Source organism: Hyalella azteca, unplaced genomic scaffold, assembly GCF_000764305.2.
Source record: "Hyalella azteca isolate HAZT.00-mixed unplaced genomic scaffold, Hazt_2.0.2 contig8017, whole genome shotgun sequence".
Classification (NCBI taxonomy): Eukaryota; Metazoa; Arthropoda; class Malacostraca; order Amphipoda; family Hyalellidae; genus Hyalella; species Hyalella azteca.
In genome coordinates, this window is record NW_025938123.1 from 14863 (window position 1) to 25159 (window position 10297).

Sequence of the window (10297 nt, forward strand, 5' to 3'; positions counted from 1 at the left end):
GTGACAGTGGCTGAGGTAGAGCGACTACAGTGTCTGTATTGTAGTGACAGTGGCTGAGGTAGAGCGACTACAGTGTCTGTATTGTAGTGACAGTGGCTGAGGTAGAGCGACTACAGTGTCTGTATTGTAGTGACAGTGGCTGAGGTAGAGCGACTACAGTGTCTGTATTGTAGGGACAGTGGCTGAGGTAGAGCGACTACAGTGTCTGTATTGTAGTGACAGTGGCTGAGGTAGAGCGGCTGCAGTGACTGTGTTGTCGTGAGTTAGACGAGAAAGTGAGTGTGAAGCTTAATACTAATTGCTATAGCTTTGATACAGTACCAACAACACCTACATTTGCATCACTCCACAACACAGTGACAAGCACGTCCACGGTCCCCACTCAAGGGGAACAAATCTTTAGACTTACTGACGTCCTCGACGACCCCCAAGTCCGTTTCGATGGCGTCCACCCTGTCCCTGGGCACGCAGCAGGACCAGATCATGCCGCCGTTACAGAGGTCCATGGGGCGCGCCCCTTGGAACACACAGCCCACCGACAGCCCACAATTGTATTTGTTGCTCTTGTACCAGCAACTTTGTGGTATGGCTGCACACAAAAGAAAAAAAAAATAATTAGTAACGTGTTTTAGGGACTGCAAAATCGAATATTGGTTCATAAATGCTTGTAGCTACGAAAAACCGCAGTTCCTGTTAGTGAAAAGATCGGAACACAAAATTTGGGTACTAACAATCCTAAATAAAAAAAGTAGTTGAACAAACCCTATAGGCCTGTAGCGAAAAATGAGCACACACGCTTCTCGCAGATGCATTTTCACGCAGTGTCAACACGCGAAAATAGTGACACGTAGAGCCGAGATTTCATCAAGCCAATAGCAATAATTTATTTTTTAACTTCAAGTTTAAGATTAATTTTCAGCTAAATCGTCCTGAATACTGCGACGCCAATAGAATACCAATAGCAGGCGGCGGCATCAAAGTAGCTTGGACTACATCAATTCTGGGCAGTCTAACATCACTAGGTAAATTTTGTTCATATTAATGTGGAACTAAAAGGAAAATTCCTGACCCGGATGTCACAAAGGCTGTCTTTGGCATCTGGTAATCCCTATGTCGCTCTGCCGTCCGCTTTCACCCGCCCCGGCAAGCATCGCACGGCCGGTTCAGGGCCGACGAGCGCCTGTTCCAAGGCCAGCGAGCGTCTTCATGGAGGGCGGCCCGGAAGTAGGCGGTGACTCGGGCTTGGTGATACCAAACTAATGTTGTCAGAACTATACTACCTCTTAGCCAATTATCATGTTTTCAAAAAAAGTTAAGAGATCGTAAGTTCATTAACCAATCATTGACGGCCTTTCAAGCAAAATCCACCAATCATAGACAAGAAAATAGAGCGTATGTACTTACGTTCACTTAGCGAGTTTTGAAAGTATGGCCCCAGATAAGCAAATTGCAGTCTTGCGAACACTATCATTATGATATACAATTGATACATTTAAGAACTCAACACTTCCATAATTGGAGGTGTGAGTTCAAAGCGTAATTTCATTGTTCCACTAGATTTAAAGTGTCGTAAGGGCCTTTAAAATCTCCTTAAGAAAAGGCCCGATGAAAACGGCCACATCAGCTGACAATAAAGGCCAACAAGTCAAATGTAATTATAATTAAAATTTATATTTTATGTTTTTTCTTGACGTGATAGTATATTGGTCCGTCTTCTACAGTTCTAAATATTTAGTACGAGATGAGCTTAAATAATGAAATTTTTGTTTTGGCTTTTCTTGCAGTAGCCATGAAAATGGCGCCCTAGTGTTATAACGTGACGAACACGGTTGACAGATGATGACTGAGGAAAACGACCATATCAGCTGACAATAAAGGCAAAAATGACCCTCCATTCAATATACTGGTAAATTTTTAATCTGCATTGCAACAAGTCAAGTTCTATGTTTTTTAGAGTTGATAATTACATTAAGTTTGAGACAATTGTATATTCTAGCCGCGTAACTCATATGAATAAGGCCAAAATCGATCAAGCTGGCCAGAAAAAGGCCCATATGACAAACTAGCTGACATATGTGGCATGTTCCGTGCAGGCGGGCCAAATTCAGACGGAGTACCGTAGCAGAGCCATGCTCCATCATCCTGACAAGAACCCTCCACCCTGAGCACCACCATGCGCATAGACCCTGCATGGCACCGCCATGCGCATATAATCAGGTCGCCCAGTAACCCTCGCACAAAACCACAGGCACAATATTGCCTCACGTCATAATTCCCGTGATAGTGTTGTAGGGTGTAATTTTTAACATTTGTATATTGTATTATTGTGAGTTCGCCTGTCTCACGCTAGCCTTTTTGTATCTTAATATGATTTTGGTAATTTAAGTATTTCCTCGTTATTGTATTAGGTTTTGTCAAGTTTTCTCATGTTTAATTTAGCGGATTTCTCGCTGTGACAATGTGTCGTCAGTCAGTGGCGGGTTGTTCCGGGAGTCTTTTAGCAGTGTTACACGTGTGCGGATCTTTTAATCACGTTATGCTGGTCGTGCCGCCCGAACACTTGTTATCCGTGTAACTCTGTCTGTTCTCTGAATAAAGCCTATTTACTCTTGATTGAACCACGTTTCCTTGAACCAACGGAACGAACGACCCGACAACAATAGTTAAAATTTCTTTAAGAGAAATACTGTAGACACTTTAAATCTAGTGGAACAATGACAACGCTTTGAAATTCGGACAGCAGGTTTGCAAGCTAAATGTCTCTACATAGGCTAAAAAAGCTGAAGGTCTACATATTTTCCTACATAGGTCGAAAATTTTTCAGCTACACATAGGTAGGACTGAAAAGTTGCGTTGTGAATGAGTGTAAGATAGTAGGAGTAGATCGAAACTACTAATCGTAACTGAATTCTAATGCCTTAACTAGCACAGCATGAAGCACAAAAATCTACACTTTCGGCCACTGTAGTTTAGGAGCCAGTCTCAAACTTTCGTGCCTCTAGCTTGACTAGCCATGCAGAACATCAGTCAGCCTCCAACACTCGTGCCTCTGGCATGACTCTGGACAGGCAAAACATCAGCCAGCCCAAACACTCGGGTATCTGGCATGACTGCATGGACATGCAGAACATCAGCCAGCCCAAACGCTCGGGTATCTGGAATGACTGCATGGACATGCAGAACATCAGCCAACCTTCAAAACTCGTGCCACTGGCATGAGTCTGTACATACACAACATCAGTCAGCCTCCAACACTCGTGCCTCTGGCATGACTCTGTACATGCACAACATCAGCCAGCTCCAACTCTCGTACCTCATAGCATGACTTCATGGGCATGCAGAACTTCAGCCAGCCTTCAACACTCGTGCCGATCTGGCATGACTGGACATGCAGAACATCAGCCAGCCCCAACACTCGTGCCTCTGGCATGACTCTGGACATGCAGTACATTAGCCAGCCCCAACACTCGTGCCTCTGGCATGACTCTTGACATGCAGTACATTAGCCAGCCCCAACACTCGTGCCTCTGGCATGACTCTGGACATGCAGAACATCAGCCAGCCCCAACTCTCGTGCCTCTGGCATGACTCTGGACATGCAGAACATCAGCCAGCCCCAACACTCGTGCCTCTGGCATGACTCTGGACATGCAGAACATCAGCCAGCCCCAACTCTCGTGCCTCTGGCATGACTCTGGACATGCAGAACATCAGCCAGCCCCAACACTCATGCTTCTGGCATGACTTTGGACATGCCCAACACTCGTGCCTCTGGCATGACTCTGTACATGCACAACATCAGTCAGCCTCCAACACTCGTGCCTCTGGCATGACTCAGGACATGCAGAACATCAGCCAGCCCCAACACTCATGCCTTTGGCAGGACTTCATGGGCATGCATAACACCAGTCATCCTCCAACACTCAACCCATCTCTTAACCCTAACCAGTGCGGGTCATGAGTTGCACGAGACGGAGTGTTTTTGAAAAGTTCTTAAGGAAAAGGAAACCCGATAGCGTGGGCCGTAGGAAAATTGTGTCAACAAAATAGTTGTCATATTTGAGCTACCAATTTATAAAAATAACCTGAACCTGAAATAACCTGCACAACTTGAATTGGCAACGGTGCTCATGCGTGAGTTTCTGTGCCACCATTAATGAGTGTGCCCGTGAAAAATCTCAGCATTGAACACTGAGGTTGAGGCTCAGCATAGAAAAATCAGTACTCGGTTATAACTGAGGAATACTACAGTTCCTCAGTTCTAACTGATTAGTGAACGCTGTTCCTCTCTGTGGGTCCTCCTTATTTGAATACTGATTAGTCGATGGCTGAAATGAACAGCCATTACACTCATTGGAGAGCGAGAAACCTCAAGGATGGTCATCGATATAAGCAGAATCGAAGGCCTCTAACATCAGCGTAATATCATTTATCAAATTCCTCATCTTAAAAATATGGAATATAATTTTCCCCCGTCTTGTTACGAGCATGGCTGCAATAAAATAACATCTAATTGCAGTAAAAATAAACACTTTTATTTACCATCAGCGAAGTTATCAGCGGGGCGCCGTGCATATCTCGAGCTGTTGCGGTGGATGGCATCGAAGAAAGCGTCAAGTTCGAAGTCGTCGAGGGCAGCGAGTTCCGGCGGCAGGCGTGCGCGGCTGTAGCGGTAGGGCCGGTCCGTGTCGGACGGGAAGCGAATTTTTTCGCCCGAAGAAGACGGACGGGTTGAAGGCCAGATGGATGCAGCAGACGAATGCAGGCTCGGCCGCGAGGAGTTCCAGACAGGCTTGCGGGTAATGTCGTCGTAGTGGAATTGATTGACGCTCTGCAAAGGTTTTCTCCGATGGTCGCGGGGCGTTGAGGATGAAATGGGGGAGTATGGGGAAAGGAAAATTTCGCCTGAGTCATAAGGCTCAACAATAAAAGTTTCATGCTGTTCTTTGGTATTCGTGAACTCGGGTTCAAAACCTTGACTGTGATGGACAGCGTCTGGGATTGCGCGCGGGCTCGGAGGGAAACGTCGTGAGCCAGAAAAAATATCGTCCGGAAAACTGAACTGAGCGGAGGGCTCAGCAAGACAACAGTTCGCTAAAAGTAATGTAAAACACGAAATAACTAAACTAATATATTTAGTTTTCAGGAGGTTGCAGGAATACTTGGGTTTCAAGCTTAGTCTTGGGATAAATTCGATGTTACTGCACAGCAACAGCTGATTTTGCAGGGGCTCAGGATGAAGCTCAAGATTTCGTCTTGTTCTTGCGTCATTCATTATAATTCTTTCTTCGTGATTTTGTGCAACTTTCCAGTCCAGGACTCTAGGTTCTCGTATGACTGAACTGTCATAAGTGTTTTTTGAACTCTGGTCCTCGATCTCAGGCAAGCTCTTCAAACGATGACTGCGGGCTAATAGCATTTCTTCGCTTGCTTCATCGGAAGATGACAAACTGTGGTCTTCGGTCGAGGAATATTTTGAAGGAAGTGCAGAGTGCAGCAGGTGAGTGTAGAGTTGCGAGAGCACCGACTGCCTTCTGGGTTGCCAATAAGGAAGAGAGGGAGAACTTTCACTTTCTACGACTGTCATGTTGTAAAGACCCGCGACCCCTCAGGCACTGACCATTATTATAGGTGATGCCAGAGGGAAGACGGAAGTACGGAGCAATGGCACAGTTGTCAGTAGGAACTCGGAGAGATTTTTTTTCTCATGAAACTCGCGATATTAAGAAATAACTGATTGATTTCTTGATATATTCAACAGACGTTTGCGACTACAAAATTATCTTTAATAGCACCGGGCTCAGTTAAAGGTTTACGAGATCTACATTAAAAACTACGCATGTTGATCTGCTGAAGTCAGACACATTGGCCCTCATAAGATTATCTGCAATTTTGGAATAAGAAAAAAAACACCAGGGAAATATTTTGCGCCACTGATAACAATGATACAAGGCTTAAGAAATGCATTGGGATAGAAGGATCGATTAGTGTAGCTTTGGAACCCAGAGTGACTAACACGCTTTCTGCCACAACGAAACATGGCATAGCGTGCGCTATGCGCATCAGACAAAACGCATCGTCCGTTTACTTATGAACAGCAGTGCGCAACTTGTGTCTTCAATGCAAGTGGTAATGGGTTACGCGCAGAGGGTTTGGCTTGAATTCTAAGTTGACGGTCATGAAATTGAGCTCAGATTTTTTAAGCCACACGCAGTCAAGTGAAAATAATGAAACTAATTTTAACCTGATGCTTAAAAATTCACAACTCGGTCAAATTTAATGAACAATTGAATGGATGAATAACATGAGCATGAAACTGAAATTTATGAATAAAGATATTATTTCCTGACTAAGAGACGTCGTGCTTTCCATTGCAACACTTCCATTCACCATGAACTTGGCGCCGCCTTAACAAAAAATAAAGAGAAAGTGTGAACTTTACGAAACAAAAAGCGCTGCGAAAAAATGAAAAGCTCTGAATAAAGATGTTCACTGAACCAGAGAAACAAAAAATTTAGCCACCCAAGCCTCGGCTCTCACTTTCACTAACCGCCAACTTGGTTCGGGTTTCCCGTTCACAGAGCGGCGACATTCATCCAAGGAGAGGGAAAGTCGACTTTTCAGATGAAACTGAAAGTTACGAAGCTGGAAGAGAAAATTTTTGTCTAATGGCAGACTTGTAACGCACTGTTAACATTCATTAAAGTGTAAGATATGGCTCTTAGTTTAAAGGCCAAATTTGCTACGAGTTTGCTAAGGAACTTCAAGCACGAGTCAAGAGAATCAACCTAAAAACATTTTAATTTTTCTGCGACGTATGAACAAACCACCATAGAAACAACGAATAAACAGAAATAATTGATTAAGAAACCGTGGTGCGTTAATGAAAGACAAGAATACAGACGGTGAAGACGATGGCTGGGGCAGAGTGTCGCTAGGTTCTCAACTGAACTTGTTCTTTCAACAATGAAATAGATTAATAGATCCCAACTCCACTTTATTTCAACAAATTTTTGTTTGCTAGTTATAAATGATCATTTGTGGCCAGATATCAGACGACGATGCGAGTACTCTCGAAGGCATACGGCAATCAATGTCCAAAACTGATGAAAATCTAACATTAGATCCCGACACTTCCCAAAATACCTCGAACCAGACCCTATTAAAGTGGGAAGAGGAGTTTGACCACATAATATAGACGAACCTGATACAGTCCCTGAGTCCTGCAGACCCCGAGTCCTGCAGTCCCCGAGTCCTGCAGTCCCCGAGTCCTGCAGTCCCAGAGTCCTGCAGTCCCAGAGTCCTGCAGTCCCCGAGTCCTGCAGTCCCCGAGTCCTGCAATCCCAGAGTCCTGCAGTCCCCGAGTCCTGCAGTCCCCGAGTCCTGCAGTCCCAGAGTCCTGCAGTCCTAGAGTCCTGAGTTTTTGCAGATCCCGACTCCAGCTCCGATTCCTTTTATCCCAAGTTTCTGAGCCTCTCATCATTCACATCCCCAATCCTCAACTACTCCAGTTCTTGAGCCTCCAGCCCGTGCGCATCAGGAACTCCAATCATCCGCGGACGGAGGTTTCTACCTCCCTCACCCACCGCGGCGCCCCACCATCCCCAGCCCCGAAAACTTGGGTACTTCGCAGCGCCCCGCGACCTCCCAGGGCAGGTAGCGTGGGTACACCGCGGCGCCCCGCGTCCACTAGCCCGGGTAGCGTGGGTACACCGCGGTGCCCCGCGTCCACCAGCCCGGGTAGCGTGGGTACACCGCGGCGCCCCGCGTCCAGCAGCCCGGGTAGCGTGGGTACACCGCGGCGCCCACGCGTCCAGCAGCCCGGGTAGCGTGGGTATACCGCGGCACCCCGCGTCCAGCAGCCCGGGTAGCGTGGGTACAGAAAGTTTAGCGCGCGTCTTTGCTGCAACTTATCAATGAGAGACACGAAGCTTCGGCGCGAGGCTCAGGATGCCTTTCACTTCTTGGAACGCATTCAATAAAGCACAGGATGTGGCAAGATGGTATCAGTACGACTGAGTAAACACACAGGGTTGCAGATACAAATGAACTTCCAATGCAATTCACAAGGAGAAAAATTATTATTTATAAACACAAGACCCATCAATTGAATCTACATGAAAAGGCGAACAATTGTTAGTTTCACAGCAGCACGATATTCTGCAACGCAGCAAGCAAGAACTCGTCATAGCAAAATGTCTTTCACTTTTCTTGGATCATAGCGCAAGAGTTTTCGTCACAACTATATCAACGGGAGCGGAATCGGCGTAAGAAGCGGAGGTCACGGAGCACACGCACAACACCTCCTCACTCGGTCGCTGCAGCGCAGCGAATGACCTCCCATAACTAAGCAGGCCATAAGAGCACAACCGCTCGAGCGGCGCGAGGCGCTGCAGGCCTGCCAACTGCTCCTTTCCCATCCCAAGGTTACGAGGCCAACTCTCTTAACTAGCGTGACGTAATGCATGCAAACAGGGCAAAGTGAAAGTCCGTAATCATTATCACATGAATATTAAAAATGCAGGTCACGGAACGTGCGTGGCATTGATTGTTTGATTAAAATTTTGTTCAGTTGTTTCATTCATTAGTTATTGAACAAAATATCAATTTCATCTCCATTGCGATAATTTAATGGTTTTCCAAAACACCCAATAACCACGTTGCTACTAAATAAGTTGCAATATGGAAGTTTCGAGAACACAAAACAATTATATGGAAAATATCAAAAACCATATCTGAAGTAACAACGCAGAAAAATAACAACTGGAAAAAATGTCAATGCAAAATTAATTGCTGGGTTCTGGACGAAACTACAGACGCCGATGTTCCTGTGGGGCGAGGGAGGGCAAGGAAATTACAGGAAACAATGCAGTTCAGCTTGAGGGATTCAGAGACATTGAAATTATTCAAATTTGCAATAATGCGAAACAGTGCAAGCGTTTCATTGTCAATTTTCAACCTTAATTTGATGGTAACGAAGAAAGATGGCGGCGAGACGGCCCGAACCTTTCCAGCGCCGTATCGACGTGCGTACGCTGCTGTGAACTGCTGCGCGTAATGGCCGATCAAAACGAGAAAGAATTTAAAAATAATTGCAAGTATGAGCCGCCGTGTAGGGAACGCGCGTTGCTCAAGAGGAAGACTAATGTCTGATCGCGGCTTTGCGAAATGAAAATAAAAGTCGTGAGTGACGGGGAGAGAGAGAGAGAGAGAGAGAGGGAAGGGGAGGTCGAGGTGTAACCCCGCGGCTGGGAAGGACGCTCCAGAAAACTTTAATTATTTTAGCAAGAGTGACTGAGGTTAATTAGAACACTAGAGAGAGTGACTGGTAATAATTAGAACATTAAAGAGAGTGACTGGGAGTAATTAGAACATTAAAGAGAGTTACTGGGAATAATTAGAACATTAAAGAGAGTGACTGGGAGTAATTAGAACATTAAAGAGAGTTACTGGGAATAATTAGAACATTAAAGAGAGTGACTGGGAGTAATTAGAACATTAAAGAGAGTGACTGAGAATAATTAGAACATTTAAGAGAGTGGCTGGGAGTAATTGGACCACTAAAGAGAGTGGCTGGGAATAATTATATAATATAATTGCACACAAGTTAAGGCCGCTGCAAGATGGTCTAAGGGGAGCGTCCCAGTTGACGGAGTTGCCCGAAATTCTTCACGGTGTTTCCGCGATTTGAACGAAAAATAATTACCGCTAATCAATTTATGAAGTATGGACGTTACAAAAGTGATATTGATTTGATAAAACAAAGTTTTCTCCACCATAACTGACGGCACCACAACAATTGTCTTACAGTACAACTGCTCGTTGGATCAATAATTACGATCAAAAACATATTCATACAGCAACATTAAGGGGAGCGTCTACCCTAAAATTGAAAATTTTTACTTTTTCGGTTTTCATACTAATTTTAGAGCTGCCATTCTGCCCTATCCAACGGTACCACTGCCATCTCTCTACGTTGATTTATGATTTCACGACATTTCATGAAAGGGGGGCGGGTGGGGGAGTTCTTTAAGTAATTAGATAGGAACTAATTAGCTGCTGAGCTCTTTATATATAGTGTCTACTTGAGTATCAGTTTTGTATTTTTGTTGACAAAAGAGATGGATTCTTTTGAACTTCATTTGAAGGCTGGTGAGTGGTGAGTCACCACTCACCACTGGTGACATTAGTGCTCAGTGGCTCAATGCCACTAACTTTGCCATAGCAGCTATGGCAAACTGGCAAAGTTAGTGACATTGAGCCATGGATTGTAATCATTTAATCATGTTAGACTTAG

The 10297-nt window shown here is 45.0% G+C and overlaps 1 protein-coding gene across 1 annotated transcript in view; it reads right to left on the bottom strand.

Moving 5' to 3' along the window:
* Positions 1 to 5884, bottom strand: part of LOC108668132 — a gene marked incomplete at its 3' end in the record, with an annotated part of 18720 nt that extends 12836 nt beyond the window's left edge. Inside the window, exons 1-2 of the mRNA XM_018155288.2 lie at positions 4543 to 5884; positions 410 to 589 (exon numbers count right to left, since the gene is read on the bottom strand). Of these exons, the coding sequence (XP_018010777.1) occupies positions 410 to 589; positions 4543 to 5587 (1225 nt within the window). The remainder of the gene's footprint in view (positions 1 to 409; positions 590 to 4542) is intronic.
* Positions 5885 to 10297: the final 4413 nt, after the last annotated feature.